Raw genomic sequence first — 16,775 nt, 5'->3', positions numbered from 1 at the left:
CAGAAAACCCACACACACAGGCAGATACATTCACAAACTCTCCCACCACCACCCCTCACAACAATATGGCATCATTAAAACCCTTACCAAGAGAGCCCACAATCTTTGTTCCAGTGGAACTGCCCTCACTACTGAGCTTAACCACATACACAGAACTTTCCTCTCCAATGGCTACAGCGAACACAGCATCAAAAAAATGATCAATTCCTCCCCCATTCCCCGTCCCTCTCGTCAACAAGATTTTAAAAATGCCATCACCATACCCTACATCCGTGGCACTTCGGAAAAAATAGCCAAGATACTAAAAAAGTATAACCTACACACAGCATATAAGCCCTACCGCAAACTGGCTACCCTTATCCGTTCTACGAAAGATCAGCTCCCTCCTCTCTCTCTGCCTGGAGTTTACAAAGTACCCTGTTCCTGTAAGCTTGCGTACTTTGGACAGACAGGCAGATCAGCATCCATCCGCCTGGAGGAACACAAGTCGTGCATCGTTAAACACAACTATGGCCATTCAGGCTTGGCTGACCATGTTTTGGACACCACTCACAGAGTATCATGGAAGAAAACCACCATGCTCCACCATAGCAAATTCAAGAAAGAGAGACTTTTCTCAGAAGCAGCAGCAGCTCTCAGAAACCAACCAAATCTTAACAAATACGGTTGCATTAAGCTTCCGAAGATTTGGGAAACAGTCATCACCAGAGGTCCCACCTTACATTCCAGGCCGCCTACTACTGCCCTTAGAGGGCGCTCCACCTAGATAGGACTTTAGTGTCACCCACGTGGTTGGGCTTAGTATTGTAAGTTTTTGTGTGCATGTTACATTAATTGTCTTTGTAATCCCCGTAGATGTCCTAGTGACTAGGACGAAATATAGGAAGTATTAAATTCTATTTTAATTCTTTTTGAGTGTTGTAAAAAATCCATTAAACCTCCAACATAATATGTTAGTCTTGTACTTTCATAATACTCTTTTTATCTGAATGGCATTTTCAGTTCCTTCATATTATTTCAGGAAAATTTTATGAGATGGCATCATTTTCCGAAAGAAAGGCTGAAACCTATGCTAAATATAATGGAAAACAGTTTGTTGAATACAATATGCACAAGTTATCTAGGATATATCCCAAAGCTACCCGAACCAATTCAAGTAACTATAATCCAGTGCCACTATGGAATGTTGGATGCCAAATGGGTAAGTGTTTGTGTATGTTTATGTGAATTTGCTAATAAATTATCATTGTTTGTGCAGAAAATCCGAGGACTCACCAAGGGATAGGTTCTTCTAGTTACATAATGCTAAAATACCAATAATCTTCCCTTGAATGTGCATTCACTAAAGATGAACTCAAATCAAAACACCCAGTGATAGTCCGTTACACACACTCATCACATGCTGTGAGAAGTACATGGATCTCAAATTCTACTTAACCTTAAATTTGCATCATCAGCAAATAGCTGTATGTCGCCTGTCAAATCCTTCCCAATGTCATTAATGTATAGATTGAATAACAGTGGATCAAGGACTGATCCACTGTTATAACCAGTAGTGTACCACTGGAATTGTGGTACAGTACTGGTTACCTTAAATCTTGCATACTCGCATCCCCCTTATCAGTCAGCCATCCTGTTATCAATGCTGATATTTTATAATCGAAACCCATGATATCCAATTTATGCAACAGTCTTCCATACTGTATTCTGTTAAAATGCCTTAGCAGAATCCAAAGGTGTCATGGTGTATCCATTCCCTTTGTCTAACTCAGTGGTAACATTATTATAGATGAGCAAGTTGCTAAAACATGTCCTTCCCTTAGTAAACTCATGCTGTTCATTGCTATGTAGAGATTCTCTGTCAACCCATTTCTGAATGTGAATTCCAACCAAATTTTCTAAAATCTTTACCACCACTCCTGAGATACTGATTCGTCGATAGTTGGATACATCAGCCTTTGCACCACCCTTGTACGATGGGATTACTATACAGTCCTTCTACTCTTGTGGAATCTTCCCTATTTTGAGATTCAAATTATATAGCCTGGTTAAAGGAATAACCAGTTTAGCCAAACACACTTTTAACACTAGTGCTGATATCCCACCAGTCCCTATTGCGGAATTCTTATTCTGTTTGTGCAACAACTCTAATCCCTCCTCCTCATAAACCTGAGTTTCTTTATTCAGTGAAGAGGTGTATCAGACCAAGGTAATAGCTTTTAGCAAAATGGACACTCATTATGGCATACTGCTTATAATTTTCATTATGAATGTCATCCTTCTTCATGCAGTCACCACATCATTCTTTACTTATAAGATTACTCATCTGTTTGACTCCTACCCTATTAATTCTTAGAATTCTCTTGACACATTTTGATATTGTATCATATAAGTATTTTTTAAATGATTCCCATGCACTGTCGATATTTTTCCCATCCAGCAACCAATACCATTGTGTTGAACTCAGTATACTCCTCAGTTGGTCATAATTTCCTGTTTTGTAGTTCAGCATGTAATCTTTCCTGAATGGAACATTCTTAAACTTAGCCACTTCTTAAGTGAATACTGCAGGATGATCACCAACCAGAGGCAGAATATTTACATCTTTAACTGAAGCACCCTCTGACACTATAATCAAATCTAACACTCTTTGACCTCGAGTTCCTTTCACTTGCTGCTTGAGAAAGTTGTCTCTCAACAACTCAGTAAATTCAATTTAATTCTGCTCATGAGATTTTATTGCTACTCAATCATTGTTATGATAATTAAAGTCCCCTAATATTATTGCTGTTTTTGCACCCATATTCTTTATTGGGTGATGCATTTCTTCATCACTAGAAAGCGATCCACCAGGTCTGTGACAATACCCTACTATGTATTTGATCTTGATAGATTCAACCTCGTACCAGATAGCTTCCAACTCACTGCCACATGAAAAATTGTTACTAGTATCGCAATCATAGGTCTCAACTCTAACTGGATTCAGGTTATCTGATATCATTAGCAGCATACCCCTCCTCTCCTATCCTGTCTATCCTTCCTGAGAATACCGTACCATTTACGCTTGATATCTGTATGTATCAAGTGTAAAGGGTACTGTTGTGTTGGAAATAACTGGCCCACTATAAGTCGGCCATTGGTTTCAAACACAAAATGAGAAAATAGTATCTTAACATAAAGACATGCTTAAACTCTCAAGAGCAGAGGCAGAGAGGTAACAAATAACTTGTAATTGAAAGGTATATTAACTTAATTAATAATATTCTTGTTGTGTAATCCAAATACTGTTTAAGAATCACACCCAATACAGGGAAAATTATGTTAACCAATCAGCAGAAGGTCTGATCATTACGCAATAGTCCATGACACAGCAGAAAACCCGAAAAGTAATCTGGTAACCCCTGCAGTAAAAGCTCCGTCAAGAAGATCGCCGAGAAAAGGACATGACCTCATCGTTATCTGACGAATCAAAGACGGCTGAGTGAGTGACGTAGACAGAGAGTGAGGGTGCTCACCATTAAGATATAAGGAGCGGCGTGCACTTCAATCGCTCTCTTGTTTTCTGCATCTTTCTGTGTTCCAGTTCGAAGGCCGTGAGGCTGAGGAAGCTTGTCGCCGGTGTCCAGCAACTTTCCACTTTGCTGTGGGACCCGATGTGTACAGGACATCCAACTGAACAACAGGGAACCAGCAGACAGGGCCATTAGTGAGTTTACTGCCAATGTGAGGATACCTTTTACCCTATATATATATCAAGTGCTGTAAAACCAGAGAGAACAAAGAAAAAGGGGAGAACCTTAAGCATAGCCCTGCTTGACTTGACTAGAAGATCCGTTTTTGGACTGAACGTCTTGATAGGACCTTCCTGTTGTAATTTGTAATTTTGTGTTCGAGCAAAACTATAAGGGAACAGTTAAGAGATGATTTATCATATGAGATACAATGAGTGAAGGCACTGCTCTGTACATTAAGCCTGTGACTTGTATAAGATTTATAGCAAGGAGTTTCCTTTTACAAAATTAGTAATTGATAAAATTGAGTGAACATATCATGTGTAATTTGATTAACTTTGTATTTGCCAAAGCTTGCATAACAACTGGAGTATCATTTAATCTTAACGCAAACCACGGAAATAAGATTGATTAACTTTGTATTCCAGGATAATACAATTATATTCCAGGAGCATTAAAATTAATGCTCCTGGAATATAATTGTATGAGCCTGCATATTAAGAAGTACGTGAGAGGGATTGAATGAGCTTATTGCAGTTGCATGGGTGTTTGTGCATGAACTTATTTCTTTTATATTATTATTACATGATTTCCTGTATATGAATTTTAGTTGTATTAAAATGCATTATTTTAAATCAAAGTTTGTATGTTCTGTTGTTTGAGATTGACCTACAACTTATAAAAGTTCACACCTGTGTAAGTGGGGGGGAAGACATTTGATGTAAGATAAAGAGGGGGAGCCGCGACTGCACACCACGTGTTCCCAATGCTAAATAATATTGTCGAGATAGTTAGTAAAGTAAGCTTAAGTATCAGGAACTAGTCACCAGCTGGCACAGTCTGTAAGATAAATAAATTTGTCGGAAGCTAACTTCTGGTACAAGTAAGACATAAGTTATAAAAACATAAACATAAAAGCCTGTGAAACCAAAAGACATGACAGTACATTATGACTATCAGAATCAGACATACTTAGTATGTCTGATTCTGATAGCCAGCTCTCACTAATGCCTACAATCTGAGGTCCCAATATCTTGACCAAGGCAACAAGCTCTATCCCTTTTGTTTCTGATACTCCTAGCATTCGTGTACATGCATAATAAGCTACCTGCATGTTTTTTTGTATGCTCTTGTCTGTAGTCTGCATGACATAGTTGGCAACTTGCAGATCTCTGTTCTTCTCTAGTGCCTTATACGTGCAGACATCTTTGCACATGTTTGATGGATCCAAACCATAAACTCATAATCATTTCCAAGATAATCCGTCAACAGAATCCTGATAGATAGAGCATGTAGCATATTGAGTGATGGAGAGAAGAACCAGGAGCCTATTCCTGGTTCTGCTCTCCATCACTATGCTACATGCTCTATCTATTAGGATTCAGTTGATGTCCCACTTTTTGTACTGACAGTGGTGGGAAGTAGCATAAAGATGTTTTCCTTGCAATGACGTCTAATAAATAGCACAATTTTACAGGACTCTGGTCAGAGATAGAGTGGAAGGTCAGGAATAGCTGAGACTTATTATTTTTGATTTTAGCATAAAATAGATACAGATGTAACCTCTTTAAATAGGAAGTGGATTCTGCTATTTGTTCTTAGCCATGTGATGAAATCATCATATCATCTATATCAGCGGTCAGCAACCTTTTCAAAAAAAACACAGAAATATTTAAAGTACAAGATATAAAACAAGCATGAAAATAAAACTCAATGAAAAATTATTATCATGTAAAAACAAAGTAATATAGATTTTGCATCACAATATGTGTGTGTCACCTCACCCTGCTTTTTTTGGCAAGCATCGATAAAATTTTTGGATATTTCCTAACAAAAATGCATTCTTTAATGTGTGCCAAAATGTTGGTTGTTGTCAGATGAAGTCGCCTTTGTTATCCACCCTCATGATGACTCACAAGGTTGACTTGCACCAAGTTGCACAGTGATATCAAGAAATATATGTAGGTATAAAATTATTTTTAATTTATTATTCATATTATAAAATGTATTATTTAAATAATTCAATATATGGGCCACATGCCATGTAAGTATGGTCAACCTTTTATGGGCTGCCAAAAATGCACGTTTGAGCCGCCAGTTGCCGACCCCTGATCTATATAATGGAGTCATGTTCTTGTATGTGATAATATTCTGAAGTCTTCCATTTGAAGGATTCCATAAATATATTGGAAGTTGTGGTGAAATTAATGAGCTCATTGCTAACTCTTTTGTTTATGATATTTGTCATCACACTGAAAGAATACACTGCTTCGCACAGTGCTTTGGATACTTTGGTAGTGTCAGGTGGGAAGCAATTTTGTTACAGCCATAAGGTTTCATCACTGGGCACATTGAATAAGCTGATTACATCAAGACTTTTGAATGATCTATGGTCCCCGAATCAAATCTCTTGTTTTCTCCGTGAATTGCCTTTAATAATTCATGTGCTATTCTGCCTTGCCATTGTGTGGTACCAATGACTTGAATAGATACTTTGAGAGATTATGTACAGCAGAATCACTAATATTAGTGATTGTTGACTGTATCTGTAGTCAAGAGAATTAAATTATAAATGCACAGAATTACTTCATGTGCAACTACTACATCTTCCAGCAAAATATTTTTTTACATGTTGAAAATATAGATTCTTCAGTAATTAAATCTATTTAATTACTGAAGAATCTATGTTAATTGTTGTTTATTTAATGTAATACTTTGTGTGTGTGTGTGTGTGCACGCGCGTGCATTTTCTCATTTGCATTATTTCTACATTTACAAGTTTCCTGCTTTTCACCATCATTCTCTATGACAGGAAAATATGTAAGCATTATTTTATAGCTTTATGAATAAATGTGTTTAGCAGTAAACAATAAAAGAATATGTACACAAAAATAAATTGTTTTTCTGATTCTCTAATTCTTTTGAAGAAAGCCTTGTTCATTTGTGTTTAAATTACCATTTTGTAGTCTTAAGTGATGCATCAGTAGTTTCTCTTTTTAAATATCTGCACTAATTTGCTATTATGCTGACATTCCAGTAGCCTTCTTTTTCCCTTTTATATTCATGAAATATTTTGCTCTTTTTTGTCAATCACTGGAGAATGATCCTTAGGAAAATATTTTAAATGAGAATTAAAGAAATGACTATTGAATATTACAACTAAATTTTTTTAAATTACTTTGTTTTATTTTCAGTGGTACTTTTGAAATCAAGATCTTTGTTGTCCTCAAAAATATTTGTTGTTAATTTTTGAAACCAATCTATGAATCTTTCTCTCTTTGAATTTTTCAGTCATGGTCATTGTTTCTTCAAAAACTATCTATCTGATCCCACAAAAATACAAAAAGTATAAAGTGCCCCCAAGTATGCAGCTTAGCCTCTGTCTGAAAGAACATAAGAAAAACATTAGATGTAATCATTTATAGAAAGTCAGGACCCATAGACCTATTAGCACTGGAGGAGGAGGAGAATATCAAATGAATGGAATGAAGGAAAGATAGTTTTGAATTGCAAGGAAAGTGGTATCACTTCCTTCAGTTGGTTTTGGCCTGAATTCAGGTATAAATAAATTAGTATATGATATGCTATGAGGTAGAGAGTTGTTTTATTAGTTCCTTCATAACCAAGTAAGTACACATATGAAATTTTTAAGCAGATTGACTTCCATATATTGTCCAGTCATGCGAAAAAGAGGCTATGGAAGAGATATAAGGAGACAGGTGAAGAGAAGATGCATGAAGAATATAAGACACAGGCCAGAAGAGTGACTAGTATGGTAAGGAAGGCGAAACTGGAATATGAGAGGAGATTGGCCCTAAGATCCAAAGAAAATCCTAGGGAGTTTTTTAGCTATGTGGCCAGTAAGAGGAGAAATGACTGTGGAAGAATGATATTGTGGGATAAAAACAGGAATAGAGTGACTGATGCAGAGGACATAGTGGAATTGTTCAATGAACACTTTATTGGAGTATTTCATCATGGAGGAGTCAGTTTTAATACTAGAGGAATAGGGCAGGTTCGAGATTTAGAGGTATAAGAGGAGAGTGTGTTTCAAATACTGAGTAGTCTGGATGTCACTAAAGCTGTGGGACTACCATTTTCTTAGACTTAGCGAAGGCATTTGACAGGATGCCACATGATAAGCTGATATTTAAGTTGCAGCACATGGGTCTGGATATCAGATTGGTCAACTGGATTCAGGACTGGCTGTCCGATAGGTATCAGAGAGTTGTGTATGGTAGGGCAGTTTCAACAAAGCAAAGGGTTACAAGTAGGGTCCCACAGAGCTCAGTACTGGAACCTATATTGTTTAACCTTTATATCAGTGGATTTTAAGGGGATATTCAGTTGTTTGCAGGTGATGCGAAGCTGGGAAGGATTACACTGGCCACAAAAAAAAATTTTTTTCTGCTGATTATGATCTGACACTTGTTTTTTACTAATTTTGGTGCGCTGATTTCAAATATCAAACCCATTTTTCTCTATCACGTCAGGTTTTTCCTCTATGGCATTTTTGTTTTGCTAATTTGTAAGTTTTGATAGTTTTTAGGAGATAGTACTATTTAGAGGATCAAAAACATCAATTTTTTTAATATGATTTTCTAAAAGTATGTACTTTTAAAAATCTGTTTCTAACTTTTTATCATGACATTTGAAAAATTCCCGAAGATATAGCCTATTATTCAAAGCGGTGCGCAGATCAGAATCGGAGCGCTCACCACTCTCGCTTGTTAGTAAACGAATAAATGCGTAAGAACCTGTAACAGCATGTACTGGCACTTTGAATGCGAGAGAGGCCGATAACTGACCTAACACATTTAGGTGATGAAAAGTAGGCAATGACAACTGCTTGAAACAAACGAATGCTATATGCGTCATAGCGGACAAAGAACGATCGAAATCAGTCAATTGTTAATCGATCGTGAAAGTATGATGAGCGCTTATAACGTTCCAATAAAGTCTCTGGTTTTTTTTGTCTTGTTAATTGCATGTTAGTCAGCAGTGAAGAAAATACATTATGTCTACTACTCGAAATTGTGTCAATAGTCTAGATTCCTTCTGCTACGTTTGTGGCAGCTTTACTGTTCCTAGTCAAAGGACAAATATCACTGATTTTGTTAAGAAAGTGTACTTTGCATACTTTGACGTAAAAATTGCAGATCATGACAAGTCCTGGGCTCCAAATAAAGTGTGTAAGTCATGTGTAGAAAATTTACGACAGTGGAACAAGGGAAAACGCCAAAAATTAGCTTTTGGCATTCCAATGATTTGGCGTGAACTGAAAAATCACTTAGACGATTGCTATTTTTGTGTAGTTCAGACTTCTGGTTATAATAAGAAGAATAAGAAAAAAATTGTGTATCCAAATCTCAACTCAGCAATTCGGCCAGTTGCTCATTCCAATGAAATAGCCGTGCCAATTTATAAAGGACTTCCTTTACTTGAGAACAAGCATGATCGGGATATGCCAGATGTTCTTGAGGAGCAAGACCCAGATGTTGATTTAGACAATGAAAATTTAATTTCTAGTTCTGGACCGCAACGTTTTACTCAAGCAGAATTGAATGACTTAGTAAGAGATTTGGGCCTATCAAAGGAATCATAGAAATCGTTAGCTTCAAGATTAAATGTAAAAACTTACTGGAGCATGATACGAAGATAACTTTTTATCATAGCAGGGAAAGTAATCTTGTACAATATTTTAAACACGAGTGTGGGTTTGTTTACTGTAACAATGTGTCAGGTTTACTAACTGAAATGAGTGTTGTACAATATCATCCAAATGAGTGGCGTTTATTTATCGACAGTTCAAGCAGAAGTCTCAAGTGTGTCTTACTACACAATGGGAATGTATATGGCTCAATTCCTATTGGCTATTCAGTCCACTTAAAGGAAACATATGAGGACATTAAAAAGGTTCTGAAGTTATTAAAATATACAGACCATAACTAGATCATCTGTGTGTATCTTAAAATGGTGAACTTTTTACTTGGCTTTCAAAGAGGATATACAAAGTTTCCGTGTTTTCTATGCTTCTGGGACAGTCGAGCTAGAAACCAACACTAGAGTCAGAAACATTGGCCTCTTAGAATATCCTTAAATCTTGGAGATCAGAATGTTATGAATCAACCTTTAATTGACAGAGAAAAAATCATTTTTCCACCTCTACACATCAAACTAGGTCTTATGAAGCAGTATGTTAAAGCTTTAGATTTACAAGGTGACTGTTTCCAATACATATGTGAAAAATTTCCACGACTTAGTTATGAAAAAATTAAAGCTGGTGTATTTGATGGACCGCAAATTAAGACTTTAATGAGAGACCCAAATTTCATCAACTCTATGAACGAAATTGAGAAAGAGGCCTGGACTTCATTTACGATGGTTGCGAATAATTTTCTTGGAAACAAAAAAACGTGCAATTACAGAGATCTAGTGGAAACAATGTTTGAAAATTTCCAGCGCCTAGGTTGCAACATGAGCATAAAGCTTCATTTCCTATACAGTCATCTTGATAGATTTCCCGAGAATTTAGGTGCTGTTTAGAGTATTCAAAGGGATTGCCAAAACAGAACACACAGCAGAAATTGCTACAAACAAAAATTTATTCCCTGAAACTCATGTGTAAGTAAAATTGTTATTTTTTTATAAATATTCTTGTAATTTTTAATGAATATTGTTAAGTAGTTATGTATCTAATTATTGACCTCTCTCGCATTCAAAGCGCCAGTACGTGCCATTGCTGGTTCTTACGCATTTATTCGTTTACTAACAAGCGAGAGCAGTGAGCGCTCCGATTCTGATCTGCACACCGCTTTGAATAATAGGCTATATCTTCGGGAATTTTTCGAATTTCTTGATAAAAAGTTAGCAACAGATTTTTAAAAGTACATACTTTTAGAAAATAATATTAAAAAATCGATTTTTTTGATCCTCTAAATAGTACTGCCTCCTTAAAAATATCAAAAACTTACAAATTATCAAAAAGAAAATGCCATAGAGGAAAAACCTGACATGATAGAGAAAAATGAGTTTGATATTTGAAATCAGCGCACCCAAATTAGTAAAAAACAAGTCTCATATAAAAGTCAGCAAAAATTGTGTTGGACTGTGTTATTAGTAATAGTGCAGATGTGGTAGCCCTGCAAGAGGATTTGAATAAGCTAGATAGTTGGGCAAATGAATGGGGCTGTCAGTTTAATGCAGCAAAATATAAGGTCTTGAGGTTTGGGAAACATTGATGGGACGCCGCATACTCTATGGGAGGAGTTATACTGGAGGAAGTAGGGGAGACAAGAGATCTGGGGTTGATGATTGATAGAAACCTGAAATTTAGGGAACATATTGAAATAGTGGTGAAGGTAACACAGAGGATTGCTGCAATAATGAGAAGGACTCTGACCTGCAGAGATAAAAGGGTTATCATTCCATTGTATAAAACTCTGATCAGACCACACTTAGACTATTGTTCTCAGATTTGGTCTCCAGGATTTGAAGGGGATAAATTAACTGTGGAAAGGATGCAAAGATGGTTTCAGGACTGTATAATGTTAGTTATGAGGATCGGCTGAGGGAATGTGGACTGCAGAGATTGGTGGATAGAAGAAGGAGAGGTGACATGATTCAGACTTTTAAACTGTTGAGAAGTAGTTACAGGGTTGACACTGGGGAGTTCTTTTGCTTGGTTGAATAGAGGGAAGGAGTGATGACAAGACGCCATCCTTGAAAGTTACAAAAGGAAATCGTGAGCAAGAGGTTGAGGAGTGGTTTCTTTGCATGGAGGGTGGTTGAAACATGGAATGCATTGCCTGATGGAGTGTGACGAGAACAGTCAATGAATTTAAAGAGTGGTATGATAGACTTTGTGTTTCTTAGGGGTGGGGGGGCCCTCCCCTTGATGAATCTTGATAGACTTTGTGTTTCTTAGAAAGGGCCTCCCATGAAGACTCTTTTGATTCCATGGAGGGAGGCCTGGATAATAATAATAATTATAATATATACGATGGTGGTCTGAAAAGTTCTCGACCATAGATGGCAACTCTATCGGTAAGATTTTTTTTTTCTAAGTTGGTACATCTGTCATAAGCATCCAAGTCATTCTATCAAGTAGTTTGTTTTATACAGCTGCCTGAAGCAAAAGTGTTGCTGTATCCCTTGAAATGGATAAAATTGAGTATTGTGCAGTTATAAAATTCTTTGTAAAAGAAGGTTTAATGCCAAAAGAAATTCATTCAAAGTTCATAAAAGTGTATGGTTACTCTTCTCCTTTGTTTTCAACAATTAAGAAATGGTCTGCCAAATTTAAACATGGGCATACCAGCCTTATAGATGATCCAAGTGAAGGACTTACACTTTTTGTACGTCCGTCACGTGGATCATCTATAAACAAGTGCAGCACGCATCTTGCGCAAAGCTTTTCCATTTGCAATTCTTCATGCAAAATATAATGAAAAACACAATGAAACAAGATCCTACATGTTCTTTTGAAATGCCTATAGTCTCAGCAATTTCACACATTTTGACTCGCCGGTCATCCAGTACCATATTGTGCACTAGAAATCATTGATCAAGTGCACAATATGGTACTGGATGACCGGCGAGTCAAAATGCGTGAAATTGCTGAGACTATAGGCATTTCAAAAGAACATGTAGGATCTTGTTTCATTGTGCTTTTCATTATATTTTGCATGAAGAATTGCAAATGGAAAAGCTTTGCGCAAGATGGGTGCTGCACTTGTTCACAGCAAATCAAAATTCACTCGCATGAAAATCTCTGAACAGTGCTTGGAGCATTTTAACAAGAATAAAACTGATTTTGTGCATCAATTATTACCAGGGATGAGACTTGGATTCACCATTACACACCAGAATCCAAACAGCAGTCAAAACAGTGGACAGAAGCCGGTGTCAAAGAAGACAAAGTTGGTTCCATCAGCAGGAAAGGTCATGGCATTTTTTGGGGGGATGTAAAGCCATTTTGTTTATTAATTATCTTGAAAAGCTTAAAACAATAACCTGGGGAATATTATTCCAATCTTTCTGATTTCCAATCAGAATAAAAAAATCATCTTTCATTAGGACAATGCACCTACCCATAAAGGTGTTTTGGCAATGGGAAAATTATGGGATTTGCACTATGAATTGTTGGAACATCGACCCTATTCCCCACATTTGGCTCCATCTGACTTCTGTCTCTTCCCAAAACTAAAAACCTTCCTCACTGGTTAGCATTTTTCTTCGAATGAAGAGGTGATAGCAGCTGTAGAGAGGTATTTTGCTGATCTTACTGAGAACCAGTACAGGAATGGGATAATGGCACTATAGCATCACTGCAATAAAAGTATTAGTCTTAAGGGAGATTATGTTGAAAAATAAAAATAATTTTGAAATTATAAATTTGTGTGTTCATTGTTAGGCCAAGAAATTTTCAGACCACTCTCTCGTATTTGTTGAGGTTTGGAATATGTTTTAAAGTTGTTGTTGACTCCAAAAACAATCTCTCTGACTTATGATTTCTTTTTGGCACTTTTTTTTTTCTTCCATTTGATCCTGTGTGAAAGGGGGTATCCAAGGCATAGTCTGCTTAACCCAACTAGCCATAAAGATAGTTCCAGATGCATTTTTTATGTTCACCAAGTTAGATGTTGACCGTTCTTCCTGTCTGTCCATTGTAAGAAAGGTCACAAAGAACAGGGCACTTCATAAACTTCATAAGCACATAATTTTAAATGGTGCATAGTTGATATTTATTAAGCACTCTAGATATCTTTTTAGATGTGCCTTGAATGTATGGGATGGTAACAGTTTTGCTGTAGTCTTGTGTGATAGACAATGGAGCAGATTTCTGGAAAGTATTTAGTATTTTTTTCTATTCTATAGGGATTATAGCCATTGGCTAAGAAAGTGTGATGCAGGTGAGTGATTTTAGCGGTAAGAGCATTGTCATTGGAACAGATAGCTGTAGTTCTGTGAATTAGTGTTTTTAGGATACCATACTATTGAGATAGTATCCTAAAAATAAAAAGATGATATTAAATGCTCCCCAGAAATCCCCTCCATTACCTATCATAAGACTACAGCAAAAATGTTGCCATCCCATACATTCAAGGCACATCTGCAAAGTTATCTAGAGTGCTTAATAAATATCAGCTGCACACCATTTTTAAATCATATGTCAAATTGGCAACTCTCATCAGTTCACCTAAGGACAAACTCTCTTCTTTATTACATCCAGGAATTTATGAAGTGCCCTGTTCTTGTGACCTTGCTTAGTATGAACAGACAGGAAGAACTGTTGGCATCCACCTTGGTGAACATAAAAAAATACATCCGACACTATCATTATGGCAAGTCAGGTTTAGCAGTCCATGCCGTGGATACCCTTCCACAAATGAAAGAAAACAAAAGTGCTACACAGCAGCTAATTTAAGTCAGAGAGATGGTTTAGCGAGTCAACAGTAACTTTAAAACATACTCCAAACCTCAACAAATATGGCTGTATAAATTTACCAAAAGTATGGGAGACAGTCATTTTAAGATGTAATTAATACTTGTTTTCTCTCTTTTTCCAATGTAGATGATACCTAATTAGGACTTTAGTTTCTTGTGTTGTCTGTTACAATTATTTTAAACTAGTCCCACTGTTATATGAATTTGTTGTTGTTTCATCTAGTGTGACAAACTGTTCTTGTGCTCTGATGATGCTGGATATAATACCAGTGAAATATCAGCTAATAAGTTAATGAATATTAATTATTTTTTTATCATTCTGTGTTGTAATTGATAACATGAAAATAAATTAGTATGTACTGCAAACTCATAAGCCTTTCCATGCCTTTCATTTTAGCTTGATCAGTTTTTTATGTATCTTATATATTTTTTTTAACTTTTAATTTTCATACAAAGGCCTAATTTATACCTGTAAAACTTGAAATTTACATGAATAGTTAAGTTTTCATTTTTATTTTATTTTTTCATTTTTCATTATGAATTTAAAATTTCAGTGCAGATGCTTTTAATCCTCTTTGTCTTTTGTAGTGGCACTAAACTATCAGACAATGGACTTACCAATGTTTCTGAATTTGGCAAAATTTTTTCAGAATGGAAAATGTGGATATGTTTTAAAACCTGCTTTTATGTGGAAATCTGGAGGTAAAAAAAATTGCAGATTTGCTTTAAGTATATGTAGAGAGTTTCTGTATATAGTTTAAAATATAATCTGTTTCCTTATAGGCCAAGAATGCAAAGGAAGATATAAAACACATACATCAACAGATTAGCTCAATGAGTGATGCAAGTAAGTATAATGAGGAATTTTAAACTATGGATGCATAAATAGAAAGGAGTGATGGAGGAGACTTTGAGGTTTGAGGGTGCTGTATCTGGTGATAGTATCAAAAGATTTGTCTGATGCTATCACTTTGTCTCCTACTGGAGGGACTGATCATGCAATATGAAACCTTACAAGTTGCCAATGATATGAAATTTTCATTTGAGGAATACGTGTATATGTGGAACTGCAGAATAGTGATTATGATAAACTTAAAAAGTGGCTTGGAGTGGTGCCATGGCATGAAAACCTGCAAGGAAAAGATTACCAGTGCATGAGAAATATAAATGGTTCAGAGGTATTTGAGGGAAGCAGATCAAACTGCACATGAGGATCACTGGGATAAATCAAATAGGAGATAAATAGATGAGTTACATCATTTTGCAGGAGCTGCAAAAAAAAAAAATGTTATTGAAAAGTATATAAGGAGCAAAGTAATCAGTAGATTCATGAACAGTAAAAAGTATAGCAAGAAGAGTGAGATGATAAAGAAGGCAAAATTAGATATGAGAGGAAATTAGCCGATCAGGCCAAAGAAAATGTGTGTCAAGTAAAAGGTAGAATTATTGTGGAAAGATAACATTCATGAATTCTTATGGTAGAGAAGCAGCAGAGGCATGAACGCCTCCGTAGCGCAATTGGAAGAACGATGGTACATTGCGCCCTTCGATTGGAATAGGCCTAAGTTCGATTCTCGTCGCAACGGGAGGAATCTTCATTTGGACGATTTTCAATCAAAGGTGAGTTAGCCAATCTCATATGGAGGTAGCAGGATTTTTTCTCCCGGAAACTCGGGTTTTTCATCCCACATACAGACAGATCGGTCCTTCAGAACACATGCAATTCACAGACATAGAATACCAGTTGTGGTGGAGGTGGGCGTTAGTTGGCGTTGATGGAGATGATTCGTAGTAGAGGTTCGGCTAGGGGTTGAGACAGTTGTTGGTGCCCTCCTGCGATGAGTCTTCGGACTCTTTGGAAGTGTCAGGAATAATAATAATAAAAAATAAATCAATTTACGAATGTTATCTCTCCATTTATAGACATCCTCAGTGCGGTATTTTCACCTGAGTGTATCATTCAAGTGGAAAGCACAACGAGAAGGGTAAGGAAGGTAAAATTAGATTACGAGAGAAAATTGGTACATGGAAAATGAAAAGGTAGAATGATTATGAGAAGAACACTTTCATGGTTGCTGATGAGAGGGAGGTAACAGAGACAAGAAATAGTTCAGTCATCGTGCAGTCACTTTGCACGAATCTACCATTCACATGGAAGCAGAGGAATAGGAACACTGTGGCATTGAGGCAATTGCCAAGGGTGCTGATGTCAAAAGAGCACCAGTGACAGGATATTTCACCACTTATCAAGATTGTCACAGTAGGAGGATGGGAAATAAAAATAAATGGCACATAGCTATGAGATTATCAAGTGTGTGCCAACCTAGCTACACTACTATGTGAAAGTATTTCAGTGACAGGTGTATCAAGGATTGATGTTAGAGTAGAAGTAAATAAACTGAGGTGCTTAGGATATTATGAAATCTCATTGTGAATACCATCATGGGATTGGATGAGATATTGCTCTTGTGTTACACAAACATGCAAGAGATTAGATTATTTTAGACCATTTACTTGATTTAGCTCTAGTAAGATGCTAAGGGTGTGGAATAAGGATAAAATACTTCTGGTACATAAAGGAGAGCCCAGGATAGG

At 36.5% G+C, this 16,775-nt stretch overlaps 1 protein-coding gene across 1 annotated transcript in view; it reads left to right on the top strand.

Moving 5' to 3' along the window:
* Positions 1–16,775, top strand: part of LOC150092589 (1-phosphatidylinositol 4,5-bisphosphate phosphodiesterase delta-4-like) — a 324,472-nt gene that overhangs the window by 234,933 nt on the left and 72,764 nt on the right. Inside the window, exons 15-16 of the mRNA XM_090414401.1 lie at positions 1,022–1,201; positions 14,769–14,882. Of these exons, the coding sequence (XP_090270527.1) occupies positions 1,022–1,201; positions 14,769–14,882 (294 nt within the window). The remainder of the gene's footprint in view (positions 1–1,021; positions 1,202–14,768; positions 14,883–16,775) is intronic.

This window comes from Typopeltis vanoorti, chromosome 25 (assembly GCF_054136105.1).
Source record: "Typopeltis vanoorti isolate ZY-2024b chromosome 25, IOZ_Tvanoo_1.0, whole genome shotgun sequence".
NCBI lineage: Eukaryota > Metazoa > Arthropoda > Arachnida > Uropygi > Thelyphonidae > Typopeltis > Typopeltis vanoorti.
This window is presented reverse-complemented; position numbering and strand designations above follow the sequence as displayed.